This window comes from Sus scrofa, chromosome 1 (genome assembly GCF_000003025.6).
Source record: "Sus scrofa isolate TJ Tabasco breed Duroc chromosome 1, Sscrofa11.1, whole genome shotgun sequence".
Classification (NCBI taxonomy): Eukaryota; Metazoa; Chordata; class Mammalia; order Artiodactyla; family Suidae; genus Sus; species Sus scrofa.
Genome location: NC_010443.5, coordinates 180,529,281 through 180,549,786, shown reverse-complemented (window position 1 = coordinate 180,549,786; position 20,506 = coordinate 180,529,281). Strand labels below are relative to the sequence as shown.

At 43.1% G+C, this 20,506-nt stretch overlaps 1 protein-coding gene across 33 annotated transcripts in view; it reads left to right on the top strand.

Annotated features, from left to right (window-relative positions):
- NIN (ninein) overlaps nt 1-20,506 on the top strand; it is a 144,712-nt gene that overhangs the window by 72,194 nt on the left and 52,012 nt on the right. For all 33 annotated transcript variants that reach the window (XR_002346861.1, XR_002346857.1, XR_002346856.1 and 30 more), the window contains 6 exons: nt 11,955-11,994; nt 13,501-13,691; nt 18,272-18,418; nt 18,890-19,057; nt 19,656-19,792; nt 20,109-20,249. Coding sequence is in view for 28 of the 33 variants with exons in the window: in XM_021101674.1 (XP_020957333.1) it covers nt 11,955-11,994; nt 13,501-13,691; nt 18,272-18,418; nt 18,890-19,057; nt 19,656-19,792; nt 20,109-20,249 (824 nt within the window). In the remaining 5 variants the exon portion in view is untranslated. The remainder of the gene's footprint in view (nt 1-11,954; nt 11,995-13,500; nt 13,692-18,271; nt 18,419-18,889; nt 19,058-19,655; nt 19,793-20,108; nt 20,250-20,506) is intronic.

Genomic DNA, 20,506 nt, shown 5'->3' with positions numbered 1-20,506 from the left:
GACTTCGGTTTCAAGTGTAAATTGAAATGTTGAAGCCTGAATCTGGGCAAAATCTTGATGCATGTATGTGTCTTAGTAAGAAGGTATGTTGGAAGAATCATCTTACCCCCCAATGAACTTCATCTTCCCTAACTCCTCCAGAATCATCTTAGGTGCGACCTTTCATATGGAAGCTTTGCGGTAACTATTCACCATCAATAGAGGTCTGAAGTCATTGTTCTGTGTCTGTTCTCCCAGAGGACTTTACTGACTTGACTTCCAAAGTCTGTGACATCCTAACCAGAAAGCCTCTAGAAGAACAAGATAACATTTTTTAACTCTGTCTTTTTTTTCTTAATTGCCAAAAGTGGACTCAAACCAAGGTTCATACACTTGCTTTCTTGCCTAAAAATGAAGTGTTTTATGAGCTGAATGGAGCCTGTCAGTTTTGAAATCAATTCATCACTTTAAAAAGCTAATAGCTTCAGGAGTTCCTGTTGTGGCTCAGCAGTTACAAACACGACTAGTATCCATGAGGATGCAGGTTTGATCCCTTGCCTCACTCAGTGGGTCAGGGATCTGGCATTGTGGTGACTTGTGGTGTAGGCTGAAGACACAGCTCAGATTTTGCACTGCTGTGGCTGTGGTGTAGGCCGGCAGCTCTAGCTCTGATTTGATCCCTGCCCTGGGAGCTTCCATCATGCTGCAGGTCCAGCCCCTAAAAAGACAAAAACAAAAACCAAAGCAACACAGTTAATAGCTCGATGTGTGATGTTTTTGATGTTCCTCTTGTCAGTAAGAAGGGCTGCTCCCAGCTTCCTTCAGTAAGCTTGGCTATAGGTCAGTCGCCTTGCCCCCGTGGGTGCATGTGGTCTGTGGAGTAATTTTGTCAGTGTCGGTCTCGTTGCATCCTTTTGTGTCAAGCTAACACGCCTGTTTCCTGGCCAGTTTCAGTAATAGCCTCAGCACCTGAGGGCTACTCAGGTGGCTCACACGTTTCATCCTCCGGGCAGGATGGGTGTGCTCTCAAAACCCTTGTCCCTTCCTCAGAGGCTGTCTAGGGCTCTGCAGAGGGCCAGGTCATCCTCCCTGTTCTAGAGTGGCCCTCAGATGGGGACTAGGGGGAGGGCAGGATTCTCAATGAACTGTATTTTACTGTATTTTTAATTTATTATATTTATTTATTTATTTTTTCATATTCGGGAGTTCAGAACCTGACAGGAGTTCTTTATTATGCTGCTAGCTTCTTTTATGTCCCATTTGGCTGCCTCAGTCCATTTTGTCTCCTGCCCTTGGGTGTAAAGAATTTCTTCCTTGGGTGTGTTTGTTACCAGTGACTCATACCTCATCTCAGTGCCACTGGGCAATATTGAAGGAGGGAGCCGGTCTGGGTCTCCCATGATGTGAATATTTCATGAGGAGGAGTCAGATGGGGAGCTGGAGACAGGCCTTCTTGGTTTGGTTGTGGATTTCCTTTGACACTTGGGTTCTGGGTTCCTAGCTTTTTTTTTCCTTAGTGTACAATTTCTCCTGTTCTCAGATAGGTCTCATTTTCCTAAAGTGACTCGAGAGGTTTTTTTGACAAAGACCAAAGAACCTGATGGAGTTCCCATTGTGGCTCAACAGTTAGGTATCTAACTTGTATCCATGAGGACCATCCCTGGCCTCGATCAGTGGGTTAAGGATCCGGCATGACCATGGGCTGTGGTGTAGGTCACAGACGTGGTTTGGATCTGGTGTTGCTGTGGCTGTGTCATAGGTCAGCAGCTGTAGCTCCAGTTCAACCCCTAGCCTGGGAACTTCCATATGCTGCAGGAGCAGCCCTAAAAAGCAAAAACAAACAAACAAACAAAACAAAAACACCAAAGGACCCGAGTCTGTTGTCAGAAGCTCAGAGGAGGGAAAGGCCACTTGTCACCACCCAAGAGGAGACTAATTTCAGCTCTAGAATGAATCACGTGATTATCTCATTTATCTGAGGACTTAGGGAGGGGTGGTCTGTGGAATGGAATGGTGTCACAAGCCACCTGTAAAAGCTGTCTTCAAGGTGGCTGGCTTTCTTCTAGGCACCCATCCTGTAGGGATATGTGGGCAAATGGTCATCTGAGGGGATAAAACAATAATCCCTTCCCCACTCCCCTCTAGGGTTATTCGATGGGAGGGCAGTTACTGCAAGTGGACAATCATTCCTCTGCTCCTGGACTGGTGGTTCACAGTGTTCTTTCTGCATCCTTAAGTAGAAGGCATTCTCCCCTATGTACAACAAAATTACTGGTAGTTCTCAGTAGTCATAATCTCTCTAGTCTACCTGTATCTCCACATCATTTCTCTTCCACCCAAGAGAACAGCAATGCAGGCAAGTGAGAGTGATGCTGCCGTAGAGTTGCTTTCCAGTGCCTAAGTTTATTTTTAATGTAAGTCCCATGTGAAGCTTCAAGCTTCTTTGGTTACTGCCATTTGGAAGTCCTCCCATGATATCCACAGTGCCCCACTGTGATGTGGAGCCTTGGTGGAGAACCCATGTTGTCCCTATGGGGCCGCAAGTGCTTCAGACTTTGGCCTTATCCCCTGAATAGGGTGTATGAGTGTTAACCTTGGGATGAGGTGTTTTGATTATGTTCGACTTTTGTCTTGGTTCACATATGTTAAAGCCCTATCAAAGTGTGAACATTTTAATCATCTCCATCCTCCCCCCACCCCAGCTTTATTTGGGGAATTTGATTTTTTCCTCCTGAAACAGAAAATATCTAACCTATTTCCAAGTTTACTTTACAAGTCCATAAAGCCATTCCATAGGGGAAGACCACTGTAATCTTGCTAAATTTTCAGCACTAAAATGTGTATGGCAGAATTTCATTTAGAAACCATGAGGGAAAAAGTCCCAGTTCACAAGAGACAAGGTAGGTTCCACCATCAGACTGAAATGTGCATTCACCTTCCAGTTGAGTGTGTTTATCTGGCGAATGGATCCCTTGGGAGTCTGACCCCTCCTCTGGGGTGGTATTGAAAGAAAAGTGGTGATTTTTCTTTGTTCACGGGATCATTTTCACTCAAGGCAATTCGATTGGACATTCTAGTCTGAATTAATCCAGACTAACAAAGGGCACATTCTTGATTCCAGAGTAAGGTATGATTAATGAGAATGCTTTGATGGTGGTTGTTTTTGCTTTGCTTTGTGAAGAAACAGAGGTGAGTTTTTGATTCTGAAGAGTACCTATTTTTTCCCCCATATGTATGAGTAGATGCAATGGCTACTGAACTGACCTTGAATTTTATACTCATGTTTCTCCTGAGGGTAGCTGGAAGCAGGGGAGAAAAACAGACCGAATTCTTGACTCTGTTCTGTATTGCTCAGACGTGGTAGGAAAGGTTGACAATTAATACAATTGGGACAGGGCCACTTTGCTTTCTGCCCTCGTTGAAAACAGGGGACACCTTGTTAACTGTTTTCCTCCACAGGGAATAAATTGGGTCTAGTAAGATTCTTATCAAGAGCCAGAGGCTTTAAACAATGATTTCTTCAACTATAGACAATAGTCGTGTAAGCCAAAACCGTGCAGTTTAAGTGCAGACCTGAGAGAAAAGTCAAAGCCAGTTGCTTCATTCACCCGAGATGGACAAGCAAGTCAGGCCTTTGTGTCAGGATTGGGGGGGGGGGTTGTTTAAAAACAGAAACACCTCCCCCAACCTGATTTTTCTACTCTTCATCAAATCAAACTTCTTTAAGAAGCATGAAACTTACATTCCCCTCTGTTCATTTTCATATCTGTATAACTTTGCAGTTGAACTCCATGATTTATTCATTTACACTTTATAGAGTAAAGATTTAATTCTGGACCAAACGTCTTAATAACTGAGAGCAGTTCTGCTAAGAGCTTTTGTAGTTGAAATGTACTTATTTTCCAATTACTCTCTCGTGACATTTTTTTTTGTTTTAGTCTTTGACAAAGTAAGCAGTTTCATTACTGATGCCATTTGTTTCCATCAAATGATATGACATCATAGGGTTAGGATTTTTTATTAATGAAATTCTGGTGTTTTCTTTTATATTTCTCAACTATTATTAGATCATCTGACTATTCTCAGAGATGGAAAACTCATTCAGGGTGCAATTGTAGATCACTTGAAAGTGATATAAAGAAGCCCCTTCAAAGCTAATAAGATGTCTTTCACTCTGACGCAGATGTAGCTTTCAGACTTGCAGGCTTTGCTCTTCTGGTAGATCTTCCTGACTTGATCCCAGAGGAAATTCCCTTGGAGTCCAGACCTCCAGGACAACAATTTCTGATATTTATTTTCTAAGTAGAAAATAGAGCAGATAACACATCAAACATTAAAAAGTTGATTTTAATGATAATAGTAACATTTTCCAACTACACCGTTAAGTATTTTCCAAATACAAAGGCAATATTCACTATCTGTTGAGAGAAACTCTCATGAGGCTACCATGGGCAGATCTGGTATTAAAAAACAACAACAACAACAGCAAAAAACACCTCTTTCCTTTAAGGACTTTAAAATCCAGTGAACCAAAACCTGTCCCTAACCTTGGCGGAAGAGGCTTAAGGCTCAGGCTCCTTTAAATTCATCATTTCTTCACACTGGCAGTACTGAAGACTGTTTGGCAGTGTGGCAGGACTCATCTAAATGTGTGTGCATTTAAAAATCACACATTAATTCCCCTTATCCTCAGTACTTACTTGTAGCTTTTAATTGCTTTTAAAGATAAAGGAGCAGATTTGCATTCTAGTCCTGACAGGCGTGCAGCTGAGGAGCTTGTCCCTGTGCTCAGAACAGAGAGACTGGGAGCTGGGCTGTCAGACCCCCCTTCACCACCCATTGGCCTTCAGAGGTAGGATGGCCAGAGATGAAGTCCTAGGAAGCATGTCCTTGCAAGGAACAGCCTTGCTGGGTGCAAATGGCTTCTAGTACCTGTGCAGAGCACAGGACTTGTAAATATTTAGAACTGTTGGTTAAATATGCCATTGATGCTGTGTTTTTAAAAGTCCTAAGGTTTGTATCATAAATATTCTCCTGAACAGGTCCTGTTTTTCTTCAGAGACTTCCTGTACTTACTTCTGTGTGCTGCTCTTGTAAAATGGACACTGTGGCTCAGGGCTCAGTTTGTTGAGGGAGCTTTGTCACTTTAATACATTTCCTTTCCCTTCTCTCTGGGCTTGCAAGGCTTTCCCCTTTCGAAAAAAGAAGAAAAAAAAAAAGAAACGGAAGGGAGAGGAAGAAAGGAAGAAAAGAAACAAACTGCTTAAGGCTGCTGAGCTCAGCCCTGCCACCTCTGCTGGGAAAGAATAGCCCCGTGTGTGCCCCATAATCGTTTTAATTAGCCATACATTCTGAGGGGCACAAAGGTCTGTGCTGGAGCAGATGGCTGGTGGGGGCTGTGGCTGGGCTATTGTGGGCAGGGGCCTCGCCAGGCCTGCAGGCTGCAGATGCTGGCCGGGCCTCCAGGCTTCCAGCCCCAGGATCCAAGAGGCTCAGGCCATCTGCTCCACAGTCCAGCAAAGCAGGTGTCCCTCCGAAGAAAGGCTCCTTGAAAGCAGTGCCACCTGGGCAGCCCACATGTGCAGGGCATCCCGTCCAGCTGTAGGACAAGTCAGAGCTGACCCCAATGGCCAGCATGACTGCATGCACAGCCCAGAGGCTGGGTACGGGACTCCTTTTGTCTGCTTGAGTGGGGTGGGGACTGCTTTCTGTAGCAGCCATTTTGGGGCTGGGCAAACCTCTGACCTCTCCGCTCTGTCCTCTCTCATGGGAGCTGTAGGCTAGCACACATGGCATGGTGAGCCCTGCCAGCTGTGGTCACCCATGGGACACTGCCCACAGCGGGGAGAGCTGCCAGGGAGGCCTGCTCTCAGCTCAATCAAAAGTTGATTGCATCATCACAACTAACACACTCAAAGCCATAGTTTCTAGAAAGCCTCTTCTGGGTTTGTTCTTAAAGCTGACACTGGTCTGTCTGCTGTTTCTTTCCTCTGTCCTTGTCTTAGTGGTAAACACTCAGGTAGTGGGAATAGTAATTATAGTATTCATTTACTTAACAGACACTTAACCCTTAATTTGTAGCAGGCACAGTTTTAAGTGCTTTGCAAATACTAGCACAGCCTCGTAGGTGGTGGTAGTCCCTCACCATGGAGGAAGCAAGGCACATGGGGTCAAGTGACTTGCCTGAGCCTGCACAGCCAGTAAGTGAAGAGCTGCCTCCAGAGTCTAGATCTTTAACCAAATCATTGTTCCAGCTGAAATAATAAGAGCTAACGTTTCTTAAGAGCCAGGTGTATGCCTCCATGTCCCCTATGAGGTGGGTCATCCCCAGCTTGCAGATGAAGTAAGGTGCCAAGGGTCACCCAGTGGCGGAGCAACCCGGCAGTCTCCCTCAGCTCCCATTTTGCATCCAGAGTCAGGAACCGCTGGAGGCCCACAGAATGGCTTGTACAGATTTATTAATATCCACTCTTTATTAGTGAGAGGCTACATAAGATTTCACAGGGAGAAAGGGAGCTTCTTTTCTCTAGAATTGGTATGGAGGACACACCCACCCCAGCAATTGTCACCCCCCCCCACTCCCACTTTGCCAGAGATGTTTGTGATCACCTCCCTTCCAGTGTTCATGGCTGATTGGTGCCTAGAGGCCACCTGCTAGGCTTTCACTGTGCTGAGTAAACCATTGGCAATGACACGGTCTTGTTCCAGAAAGATGCCTCCATGTGTGGGTGGTGTTCCAGTAGGTGAATGATCTTATTCCCTAACCTTCCGATCTGCCTTCCTCTCCCCCTGCTTTTTAATTGGAATGAGTGGCTCCAGACAATGAGAATGAAAATAAATAAGCTGTGATTGAGGTGAGTCTGCTCTCACTGCCCATCCCCCCAAGTTGCAATTTATTATTTTTATTTTTAATTTTTTAATTTTTTTTATTATTTAATGAACTGTATTACATCTATAGTTGTACAACGATCATCACAACCCAATTTGAAGTAGCGCCCAAGGCCTATGGAGGGTCCCAGGTTAGGGGTCTAATCGGAGCCACCGTCGCCAGCCACAGCCAGATCCGAGCCACATCTGTGACCTACACCACAGCTCGTGGCAATACCGGATCCTTAACCTACTGAGCAGGGCCAGGGATCAAACCCACACCCTCATGATTCCCAGTCGGATTAGTTTCCACTGCACTCAGGATGGGATCTCCCCAAGTTGCAATTTAATAGCAGTAAGCTGCCATGTGCTTACTCTTTAGTAAAGGCACAGACCCTTGATGGAGACAGGAGAGAAGCCCATGGGCTACTCAGTCTCCAGTTGAAGTGGTCTTGGAATGAAAATGAAACCATTTAGCATAAGCTTGCTTCTCCTTCTAGCAGGGCTGGTCTTAGCTATATCTGCGCTTCTTATACAGGGCCACGGAGAAATGCTTGAGAAATCGTCACCCCTGGAGATTGTAAAACAAATTATCCCTTACCCCACCACCCCTTGTCCTAGGAGTTTGTGTGAAATCACTTAAGCTTCTGTACCAATGCCGTTGGGTACGGCTGTCTGAAGAATGCCTCTTTGGATGGCTGTGGTCCCAGTCCCCAAGGCAGGTCTCAGATGAGTGTCCCTGATCTTTCCACACTGTTAAGTTCAGGAGGTATTGGCACCAACAGCTTTCACCCTCCTGAAAGCACCTGGGCCTCTCTCCCAGGCTTTCAGGTCATAGGTCACAGGGCAAGAGGAGCAGAGGGGTACATGCCCAGGGTACAGAACTTTCTCTACCCCCAGGTCACAGGGAATTCATTTAGTGAGGATTCACAGGCAGTTGGGCAAAAGAAATGGTGAAGTTGTACCTATTTGTATGGTATAAACAACATCTATAGCAGTAAAGGAAATAAAATTATTTCCCATGTTCTTCCAACCAAATGTATCTGTTTTTATTATCCCTGCTTCCTTTCAGTCTTGTCTAATTGTATGAAGATTTTTTTCCAGAGGTAATCATAGCGTTGATAGCATTTTTGTCATGGTCTTTCATTTAACGTTTCATAAGATGTTTTTCCATGTTCCTGCATGGTTTTATAATTATACTTTTAACAACCACATTATAATGTATCATTATACTTTATGGCCCATTGTTGAATATTTAAATCGTTTCCAATACTTTCCTTTTGCAAAAAAATGCTAAATGCACATGTTTACACGTACGCTTTTTTTCCCTTTCTTTCTTTGATTTTATTGCTATCAGAAATCATACAAAATTGTGTCAAGGATTATGAACATTTCCAAGACTTTTGATACGTAAAGCCATTTTCTTCACTAAAGCAGTAATATCCATTTACATTGATGCCAGCAACATATAAACTGGCCAATTTTATTTTTAGTTTTTATTTATTTTTTGTCTTTTTTAGGGCTGAACCCACAGAATATGGAAGTTCCCAGACTAGGGGTCTAATTGGAGCTGTAGCTGCCAGCCTACGCCACAGCCACAGCAATGCCAGATCTGAGCTGCATCTGTGATCTATGCCACAGTTCATGGCAATGCCGAATCCTTAACGCACGATTGAGGCCAGGGATTGAACCTGAGTCTTCATGGATATGAGTTGGATTTGTTACTGCTGAGCCACAAGGGGAACTCCCACAGGCCTATTTTATTTTATTTTATTTTTTTTTTGTCTTTTTGCTATTTCTTTGGGCCACTCCCACGGCATATGGAAGTTCCCAGGCTAGGGGTCTAATCGGAGCTGTAGTCGCCGGCCTACGCCAGAGCCACAGCAACGCGGGATCCGAGCCACGTCTGCAACCTACACCACAGCTCACGGCAACGCCGGATCGTTAACCCACTGAGCAAGGGCAGGGACCGAACCCGCAACCTCATGGTTCCTAGTCGGATTCGTTAACCACTGTGCCACGATGGGAACTCCCCCACAGGCCTATTTTAAATCATAACCTTATTGATAATAGGAGTCATATCATAGATACTTTGCTAGTTTAATGGGAACATAATGATTCCTTGGTTTTACTTCTTTGATTGCTTTTGAAATGAACCTTTCCCCAAACTTGTTTGTGTTGCCTCTTATGGGAACTGTCTGTATTACTTGGATTTCTGCTGGGGACTTGGCATATTTCTTACACATTTAGATAAATAATTGATACCTCTCCAGGTTCACTCAAATTAATGTTTTAAGTTTAAACATGGTAATGAAAAAACTGAAAATATATGTTTAATATGTACATCTAATATGTACTATATAAACATATGTGCAAAAAAAATAACAAATTTTATAGTGCTTGTTAGGTGCCAAGCACAATTCTAAGCATTCTCCCCAGCTCTGTGAAATATGCATTACTTTATTCCCACTTTGTAGATGGAGAAAATGAGGCAAAAGAGGTTAAGAAACTTGTCCAAGCTCAACCCAGGAGGTAAGCCAGGATTCAGATCGGGCAGTCTAGCTCCCAGCCTCCATCTCTTCATAGTTAGGGGTAAAATCAGGGAAAGAGGGCAGCAGGGAAGAGTGAATCAGATGTGTGCACCCAGTTGCACAGACTCAGGAGGAGTTGGAAATAGTATATTGGAGCCTCTTTCTCCTCTAAACTAATTGATTGCTCATGAGTTTCAAATGAATTGAGAAGAGAGCAAATCTAAGAAATTGTTATGTAGCAAGATATTCTCCTTGTGCTCTAGGAATTGTTACCAAGGATTTTTGAAATATGTGTGTGTGTTTTTCCAACTGTGTATCCCAGCAGAGGCCTGTCCAGGGATAGATGTTCTCCTGCTATTTCTCATGTCAGTTTGTGCTGTTAGAAATCATCTCCTATTTGTGATCTGGTAGGTTTTATTTTGATCAATGGGTCTTAGATCATGGAAACCTATTTTATTTGTTTTGGTGTGAGCTGTGGTGTAGGTCGCAGACACGGATCTGGTGTGGCTGTGGCTGTGGTGTAGGTTAGCAGGTGCAGCTCCAGTTCGACCCCTAGCCTGGGAACTTCCATATGTTTTGGGTATAGCCCTAAAAAGCCAAAAAAAGAAAAAAGAAAAATCTATGGAGGGCTCATTCGTCCATTGGTTCCTACGCACCCCCACCACACCTCATCCACCCATCAGGTTTGAGATATGTCTTGATGTGGAATGTAAGCTGATAAAATTGTAATCAAAGTAAAAATCACACTGTGCCCTAGTTCAGCTTCCATAGATGTACCATGTATATCAGTGACTTTAGGTTGTCACCTAAATGTGTTGTAGTGAGTTTATATATTTTAAATTATCACCTTTTTCTTTTTTTGGCTGTGCCTACAACATGTGAAAGTTCTAGGGTCAGGGATAGAACCTGCACCACAGCTATAACCAGAGTCACTGCAGTGATGATGCTGGATCCTTAACCCACCGAGCCACCAACTCCCTAAATTAAGCCTTTTGATATCTCTCTATGGCAAGAACAATTTATCTCAGCACTGTCAGTTTGCAGTTTAGAGTTAGGGTGGCAAATTTTGGTGAACTCCTTGAACTGGTGCTCTATTCAGTATCTTTCTGAGTGAAATACGGAACTGTGAAATCCTCGTAGATGGTTGTCTTTCAGTTAAGAGAAGAAGACTGGCATAAATGAATGTGTAGAGGAGCTAAATAGATGTGCCCAGGTTGCCTGAAAGAACTTCAACTCACAGCAACTTAAATAAGCCACCAAAAATCAACGTTTAATCTAAGCACTTTAGGTGGCATGCTGTCTGCCATGTGGAATCTAAGAGCTGGAGTCAGAAGTTGAATAGGCTTGTTTTCTTGTTGAGTTCATTTTAGGGGTCTAAGAAATCGGTTCATCTTGTACAGTTCAGTCCCCACAGACACTGGGCTCGTTATTTGTTATCAAAGCAGCTTTATTCATAAAGGTGGGTCTTTCCTGACACAGCAGGGGGTTTTACAGGGGGATACCCCTTTTCTTAACAGGGTTTCCTGCGATGGTTGTAGAACCTCCCAATAGGTATGACTAGGAAGCTTGCTGGTGAGGCCAAAGGCCACTGCAGACCTACTTGTTGCCACTGGTCGGAAGCAGATCTGTGCCCTTCTTGGCCAGTGGAGTAGGGGCTGGGTGCTTCTGTGCTGTACACAAGCTACAACTGTATGATGTGATCTGGGAAAGACCCAGTAGTTAACACAGTATGATAAGGAGGAAAATTGATCCAGTTCAGATCAATTTCACTTCTTTTTCTGTGGTAATTTACCAGTAATGTAATTTTATTTAAATTGAGCTTTCTTAGCCTACCTGTTTCATGTTGCATCTTATTCTCCTCATTGCCTCAAACACACCAGGATCATTCTTGGCTCCATGTGGCAGCAAATAGTTGCTGTTCCTTTCTTTTCACCTGGCTGTCTTGAACTCATCCCTCAGGGCTCGGGTAGACCTTGCTTCTTTCAGGAAGTATACCCAGAACTCCTAAGGCTGATGGATACCACTTAGGTACCCCTTCTTGAACTGCCCATGAGAGCACTTAATACAACACTGTACTTTCTCTTTTTTAGTCTGTATGTCTTCATCAGCATATAAACTTCTTGAGATAAGAAATTTTCTTGTCCTGTTCATACTTGTATTGCAAAGATGCAGCATAATACCTGACACCCAATAAACATTTATTGATGAACAAATTTATAAAAGCATTTGTAGAAATGCTTGTTGGTTGATGGATTCTGAATATTTGCTTTGGCCTGATTTTATTGGTTGTGATAGGTTTGGTTGTTTTTTTTTTAAATACATAAATGACAGCACCTCACAAAAATGAAGGCAAATCCTTGATGAGATGCTGTAGAAGACTGTGCGGGATTTCTTATGCATCTGGCATCTCCTCTTGAATGGCTGGTTGACTGAGGAGAGCTCACCTGGATGAAAGCACCTGAGGGTCCCGAATCATGTGACTCACTCAGATGACGATTTCAGAGCCAGAGTGACCTAGTCTTGGAAGAATGGAATTCGTTCTAAAGCACACTAATTATCTTCTCTTGCCTTCTCTAGCACTGGAAGACGCAGCGCAGCGAAGAGTATGAAGCAGAAGGTGGGCACTGAGTGTGTGTCAGAACTGCTCGGGAAGGATGGGGCTGCCACTCATGGGGCGCTCTCCACACTCCGCTTCCTGCATCCCTTAGCCTTCTTCCTAACATCCTGGCCTGCTGGAGGCCAGCTAAGATGTAACCTGAAGAACAGCAAAAAAATACTCATTTCCAGTTGATAGCTCATAGTTTTTAAATACGTTTAACATCATGCAAGATATGGCAACTAAAATGTAGAATTTCACTTGAGGGTTAATTATTCTCATACATAGGCTCTCACAGTAATCTATGAATAGTCCTAAGCTAAATAATCACCTATTAAAATACATCCTTTGACAAGTTTCAGATGTATCTAAGAAGCATCAAAACAAATTGACCTGAGAGTTCCCGTCGTAGCTCAGTGGTTAACAAATCTGACTAGGAACCATGAGGTTGTGGGTTTGATCCCTGCCCTTGCTCAGTGGGTTAAGGATCTGACATTGCTGTGAGCTGTGGTGTAGGTCACAGACACGCCTCAGATCCCGCATTGCTGTGGCTCTGGCGTAGGCTGGCGGCTATAGCTCCGATTAGACCCCTAGCCTGGGAACCTCCATATGCAGAGGGAGTGGCCCCAGAAAAGGCAGAAAGACTAAAACTAAAACAAACAAAAAAAACCACATTGGCCTTCTGGCCAGCAGATGGCACTGTGGTTCAGTTGATGGAATCCCAGCCGCTTCACAGCCTACCCTGGGTTAACTGTACTTGATTGTAATTACAGGTTCTCTAGGTCTCCAGACTAGACGGAGCAGTAACGGGCTTCATTTCTTTGATAAATAGTAGGGATAGCACTTAATGCTCTTAGCCCTGTAAGGTTCTTCCAGGAACACAAAATCATGCCAGTAATGAGCTCAGGTGTAATGACTCTACAGAACCTCTAATATGGAATAGAAATTGTAACTAGAAGTGAGAACTTTTAGTAGAGGATAAATACATTTTTATTTTTTAATAAGTAGTTTGATCCTTAAATCTTCCAGTAGAACTTATCCATAATATATCATAATAACTTGCCCTTGCAACCATTTATTCTTCCAAGTTAGGTTGCTTATAGGTCAGAATATTTATATGTGTAAAGATTTGGGCTAATCTTGAGATTTTATAATTATGATATTATTTCTTGCTCAGCAAAGCAGTTCTAGTGCTTAGACTGGAAAGAAAGTGGAAATAATAAAGTCTGGTAGCTATAGTTGAGATAGGGCATATAGAGCTCTTTAGAATGGCTCTCAGCCAGCCCTCTCTTCTGATCACACCAAAGCTTAAGCCAGTGCATGTTTTCCTTTGGAATAAAACAGCCTTAGAACCTTGGCATGACTGCACAGGAGATATTTCTTACATGGGTACGACTGCCAGTGAACAAAAAACTGCCGGTTGGCCCCAGTTGCACCTAAGAACCAGTGGTTCCCTTCATTTGAACCCACTCACTCACTCTCTTTGAAATTCCTTTTGGGATAAAACCATGTATGCTTTTATTTCAGGTCAGTTAAGATTTTGGAACCCAGATGATTTAAATGCCTCAAAAAGTGGGTCTTCCCCTCCTCAAGACTGGATAGAAGAGAAACTACAGGAGGTTTGTGAAGATTTGGGGATTACCCGTGATGGTCACCTGAACCGAAAGAAGCTGGTCTCCATCTGCGAGCAGTATGGTTTACAGAATGTCGATGGAGAGGTAAGCCTTGCATCATATTTTTATTCAGAAATAATAATCATGATAAAGGCTAAATTGGCCACAGGCCAGAACAGCCATATTTTTGGTTTCCTGCAGCACATTACAGAGACTCTGTTCTCTCTTTTTTTTTTTTTCCTGGCAAGCTGGCCGTGAAGATTCTGTCTACGGGGAGCTAAGTTGTGTTGTGGAAAAGAAAAACTGACAATAGCTGACACTGAACCCATACTATGTGCTCCTCGCTGTGCTAAGCACATTATTACCCTACAGTGTTCTCAGACACAGCTCATTGTAGCCATGATGTCAATATGGTGTAGTGTGGTGTTCACAGAGAAAGTGTGGGAACGGTGGAAAGGAAGAATTAGTTGGGGAGTTCGGGAGATTTGAGTTGGGGGAATACTTTGAAGGCCAGGCTGATAAGTGTAGTTTCTTGGAGAGAAGATCTCAGTATCACCCCTGAGCAGATTAAGCAATATACAGGAAAAACTGAATTGCCGTGGTAGTCTGAACCTCTTTTATGGGGTATATTGGTGTAAAGGGCACCTTAGATTAGGAGACCAGCCAGGATCCATTATAATAATCTGCCTATGAGGGGATGGAAAAGAGTAGGTTAGTGGTTTTGAAAATGCACAACAAAAGAGTCCCAAAGGAGCTCCCAAAAGACTCTTGCTTGGTAAAATTCTGAGCTTTGTGTTATGTGAAAAATAAGAGGATCTATGGCCATACCACCCCTGAACACGCCCGATCTTGTCTGAAAAATAAGAGGGGTGGTAGGACTGGGTGCATGAACAGCCATGAAACATAACAACATAAAAATTCCAAGATATGTCTTTCAAAGAGCTGAAAATTAGGATTGGAGAGATTCAGAGGTTAGGGCTGCAGTTATGGTTTTGGGAATCTTGGAATATAATATTTTAAACCATATTATATGCTTGCTCAGATGATATTTTCCTAAACCAGAGAGAGATTTATTATCAAAAGCTTCCAAGTAGCCTAGCTTGCAGAAAAGTTCTTTCCCCCTTCTTTGTTGAATATGTGACCGTCACACACCCCCTAACTACCTTTTAGTGGCTCAGTGGTCATTTATTTTTCAGTGGTGGCTGTTGAGTCATAAAATTAAATTCATCCTCCTAAATTATAAACCAGTGCAGTATGCAGAACCTTGGGTTGTTTTTGTCAAGAAATGTTGCACAAACTGGGATTATTTATCTAAGAACAACTCTTGGAGTAAACTGAAGCCATTTGCAGGGAGATGGATTTTCTCCAGTGGTGGAGTTTCCACAACCTGGGAAAAGAAGTGGCATAAATTCTTTTCCTCTGATCTGAGGGGATGAGTAAAGGATTGCTTGTTGAACATGGCTTTTACATGGTGTTTCCTTCCCCACCAAAGTCATGAAATACTGTAGTACTTTGTATTACTAGCTCTAGACCACAGGGAGGCTGAAAGTTCAAGATGATCTCATCAGCATACAATTTGGAATCCTAGAATTTTACAACTGAAAGCAATTTTAGATTTAGTCACCCCTCATTTTATAAATAAAGTGAGACCACTGCTGCTTGTTGCCATAATCATGAAGGGAAACTAGATTCACTGTCTTATGACTGAAGCTAGTTCCCTGCCTTCTGGTAGCAAGGACAGCTGCAGGGCAGGGATGGCAAACTATCTTCCCAGATGCCAAATAAGACCTGAAGCCTATTTGGCCTTCCCAGTGTTGAAAAATCGAACTTGCTATGCTTTTTAAAATTGGGAGATTTTTCTAAAAATCAGAAGATCTGGGGAGTTCCCATTGGGGCTCAGTGGTAATGAACACAACTACTGTCCATGAGGGTGTGGGTTTGATTCCTGGCCTCGCCCAGTGGGTTAAGGATCCAGCATGGCCATGAGCTGTGGTGTAGGTTGTAGACGAGGCTCAGATCTGGCATTGCTGTGGCTGTGGCATAGGCCAGCAGCTGCAGCTGTGATTCTACCCCTAGCCTGGGAACTTCCCTATGGTGCAGGTGTGGCCCTAAAAAGACAAAAATAAAAACGAAAAAAATATAACATCTGGCTCCATTTTGCTGGCAGTGAGAAGCAGCTAGCCCCTTTGGACAGGGCATGCCCTCATGTTTTCAGTTCACTGCTTTATGTATTACTTTTTTTGGCCACGCCCATGGCATGTGGAACTTCTCAGGCCAAGAACCGAACCTGCTCCACAGCAGTGGCCCAAGCTGCTGCAGTGACAACACTGGATCCTTAACCTGCTGAGCTATAAGAGAAGTCCTTCAGTTCACTGCTTTAAATGGCATGACTTTCGAATGTCTCAAGACCATCTTGCCTCATTCATTTATATCACCCTCCTGGCCCCTCTGGGTATTTGGGTTTGTGATCCTTATTCCCAAATTAAACACTGGGAGATCAACCATCCAAAGACCTGGCTGGTCATGGGGAGTAAGAATGTCCTCAGGGTTCTAGATTCAGCTCCGCACAGGTGGCAGGGGTTCTCCAGGTGTCCATTTGACCTGCATGCCTTCAAGCCCAGCCCAGCCTGCCCACCCTCTTCTGAACCCACCCGCTTTTATTCACCTCTTGCCCACTCTCCCAAGTACAGTGATTGGCAGGACTCACTTGCTACATCACTTTGAACAGGTCAGGTGATGGGATTTTAGGCAGTCAGGAAGCTATGCTTTGATTTGGTCAAGATCCCAAGGCCAGCCAGTGTGGAGCTCAGGTTAGAGCTAAAATGTGCCGGTTAACTTCAGTCAGCACTGAACTTTACTGTGGCTTCTAGTTTGACAGTCCTGAAAGCCTAGACCTCTAAGAAAATGTTCTTTTGGTTGATAGGAATAAGACAGAGAAGCTAAGGAAGCTTGGCAACCTCAGAGTTTTGCCCAAAATACCTTTCCATCTGTTTCACCATATGATTCTCTATTAGGAATAGTTGCTTCTTCCAAAGATTTCTACTCTTTAGAATGATTTTCTTGTTTCGTGTCCTCTCCAGAGGAAGTATAAAAACAAGAATAGGGACAGATGTTGCCTATTGGATATGAATTAGAAAAAAGCATTCAAGATAAAATAAATGCCTCGTGCACTTGGATAAAATCAACAATTATGAGATGACAGGAATCCTAGCAATAGTCCAGATTATGAAGTGAATATTGAAAATTTGAGGGTTTATTACAAAGAGACCTTTACTAGAATGGACCCAATTGTAGGCTCTAATGCAACAAGAATTTAGTTGTTTATTCTGTTCCTTGCTACTCAGGAAATTGGACATCACCTGAGAGCTTGTTAGAAATGCAGAATCTCAGGCCCCACTCCCAGATTTAATTATATCAGAGTCTACATTTTAACAAGATCCTCAGGAGATTTCTGTTGTATATACTGGGGTCATGTCCCTATGGAAAAATACGAGTCCCCAAAATAAAGAGAAGTCTAATTTAGAGGATGACGGAGGTCTTTGCCTTCCTCCCCTGTTTCGTGGTGTCTATGACTCATGCTGCTTTATTCCCTTTTCCATTCCTCTGTTATGCTAGGGAGCAAACTACATCCTAAGCAAGCCTCTAGAAGGGGCTGTAGTCCAGTCTCCCCTTCCCCAGTTATAGGATGAGGACTACCTGATCACTGTGAGAGGGTGCAGAGTAGTCAGGCAAATTGCATTTTCTTTACATCTCTCGGAATCTTTCTGTTGCACACACATGAAATCCTTCCTATCCAGTCTTCATTCCTCCTATGCTAAAACATGAAAAGAAAGAAAAACCCCAAACATGCAGTGTTGTTCAAAGTAATGTTCTAAATCCTAAGTCATGAGTTTCAGACCCAAACTCTTAGGTCATTGCAATCTGTCACAGATTCAATTCTGCTGGGCTAACGTACTAATTTTCAAAATTTAATATAGGCAAAATATTATGTGGCGTCACCACAATATAATAGCTTAATGAATATCCAACTATTTTCTATTATATGACACTGGGAAGCTATATCTTTGTATTTTTTAATGTCTCTCTCTCTCACTGTGTGTGTGTATTTTTTTTAGGGCTGCACTTGCAGCATAGGGAAGTTCCCAGAGTAGGGGTCAGCTGTCTGCCTACACCAGAGCCACAGCAACACCAGATCCAAGCTACATCTGCAGCCTACACCCCAGCTCACGGCAGCACTGGATCCTTAACCTACTGAGCGAGGCCAGGGATCAAATCCGCGTCCTCATGGATACTAGTCAGATTCATTTCCGCTGAGCCACGATGGAAACTGCCAAGTGTCTTCATATTTTTAAGTAATTTTTTAATTCATAAGAATAATGTGTAGTAACATTAAAAATTACCTGTTCTAAAAGTATGAGCAAAAGAAAAAACAGTTGATTGCTACCTTGGATAAAATTATGAAGATGCCGAAAATGAAATTTAACTTGTGTGGGGTGAAGGACATATTGCTAGAAAGGAAAATAAATTTAATGAAATGAGAATAAAGGGATATGTTATATTTCTGGAGCCCTGGGATCAAGAGTGGTACCAATTTCTTTTGGTCAGGAGTGCACCTTGGGCCTTGTGGGGTTTTTTTTGGTTTTTTTTTGAGTGAAAAGTTGATATATATGGTTACCCTTTTCTAGATGCTTGAAGAAGTCTTCCATAATCTTGATCCCGATGGTACAATGAGTGTAGAAGATTTTTTCTATGGCTTATTCAAAAACGGAAAGTCCCTTACACCTTCAGCATCTACCCCATACAGACAATTGAAAAGGCACCTCTCTATGCAGGTAAGAAATAAACAGGAAGTGGTTTCTTTGTGAGTAGAAGTTTAAATCCATTTGAATAATTTCTAATGGAATTCATCTACCATCTGAAGGAAAATGCTTAGGAGAAAGGGAGAAGCAGAAGAAGCCTAATAAAGAAAGACCAAACCATTGCGGAAGGAAAAGTTGGGTTTGAGAATGACCATGAATTACAGAGTGGGAAAACCACTAATGATGCACTTAGTGTTAACTGTGGGTCCTAAGAAACATGGTGTTAGGGATAGACGCATCTCGTCTATATGAAGGTACTCTCTGTCAGGTCAGCTGTATAAGCTTTGCCTTCTTGACTCGCTTGGAAAAGGGATAGCAAAGGGGCAGTACAAATTAGAGAAGCATGCCTTCTGTTCCTTGTGGTCAGGACTGACTGACCAATTTCAGTGTTGACCAACATCCAGTTGTAATTCCTGAGCTTGCTCAAGTCTCTCTTTCTTCCAGTCTTTCGATGAGAGTGGACGACGGACCACAACCCCATCTGCAATGATGAGTACCATTGGCTTTCGGGTCTTCTCCTGCCTGGATGATGGGATGGGCTATGCATCAGTGGAGAGAATACTTGATACCTGGCAAGAAGAGGGCATTGAGAACAGCCAGGAGATCCTGAAGGTGTGGCAGCTAAAATGGGAGAAAAATGACAAGTTGGGGAAGGTTGAAAAAATCCCCCCCCTTTTTTTTGTGCGAGTCATTTATTCTGTAGATGTGCTTTTTTTGTTGTGTTTGTGGGAGAGGGCGAGCGTGTCCCCCTACTCCTCCGCCATCTTGTCCTCTCCTCCCCTTTTTTTTTTTTTGAAATGGTGATTTAATTTGGTTTCTCTTTGATTCTTCTATTCACAAGCTCTCAGACATAAGAGGAACTTTTCCTATTCCCTTTAACTTCTTTCAGTGGTTTGAACCTCTAAATTATTGACAAAGAAATTTCTTAACTGATTTCTCATTGGTAAGGATTAGAGTTTTACTGTTGTGTTTTTTTACAGTGCCAGATACCAGTTTTTAAAAAGCATGCTTACAATCATGTTTTCCTTAGAGCTTAGTTATGTTCTGGATTGAATATTTTTGCTAAGGAATCACTCAAGAAATATAATCATCCAACTTTTAGACTATAAATTCAGTCCTCTGAGTTTGTATAACTTTCTGCTTTTTTGTAATACTTTCTGCTTTGAGAGGATAGAACTTGTGATTATCTTGAACTTGTTCTGATTTCTAGGCCTTGGATTTCAGCCTTGATGGAAATGTCAACTTGACAGAATTGACGCTGGCTCTTGAAAATGAGCTTTTGGTTACCAAGAACAACATTCACCAGGCGGCTCTGGCCAGCTTTAAGGCTGAGATCCGGCATTTGCTGTGAGTTGAACAGAAAGTTCACTTGTTCCATTCCCTTTCCTACTTGGGGAGCAAGCCATTCCCATACCTGTGACATACATGCTTCCAATCTGTACGCAAAGGAGGCTGATCTGTCTTCTCACTTGTGTGAGAACGAGGCAGAGCTTAGATTTGCATGTAGGCTTTTGAAGAGGGCTGTGGAATGTCTTTGTGCTTTGGACGGGTTTTGGTTGTCTTGGTTTTGTTTTTGTATTGAAGCAAGCCAGATGAGAGCTTTTTGGGTCTACCTGTTGCTTAGAAACAGTTTCCCTTATACTTGGTTAATATCTATTTCTAGGGAGCGAGTTGATCAAGTGGTCAGAGAAAAAGAGAAGCTACGGTCAGATCTGGACAAAGCTGAGAAGCTCAAGTCTCTAATGGCCTCAGAGGTGGATGATCACCATGCAGCCATAGAGCGGCGGAATGAGTACAACCTCAGGTGTGACGGTAGGGCCAGGTCCCTTCTTTCCCATCACCCTGGCCCAGGGCAGTGGGGCTCAGCCAGCCTGCCTGCCTCCTTGGCCACTCCCGGCTGGAATGACTTGGGTGTGGCCAAGCCTGAAGGAAAACAGGACTCCCTAGACACTTTAATCAAGGAGTTTCCCATCTCTGTGACTCTGTGTTTCCATTCTTGGTGGACCCACATAGGCATCTCTGAGGGATTTGGTGGCAGCTTGTCAGTCTTTCTTCCTCACA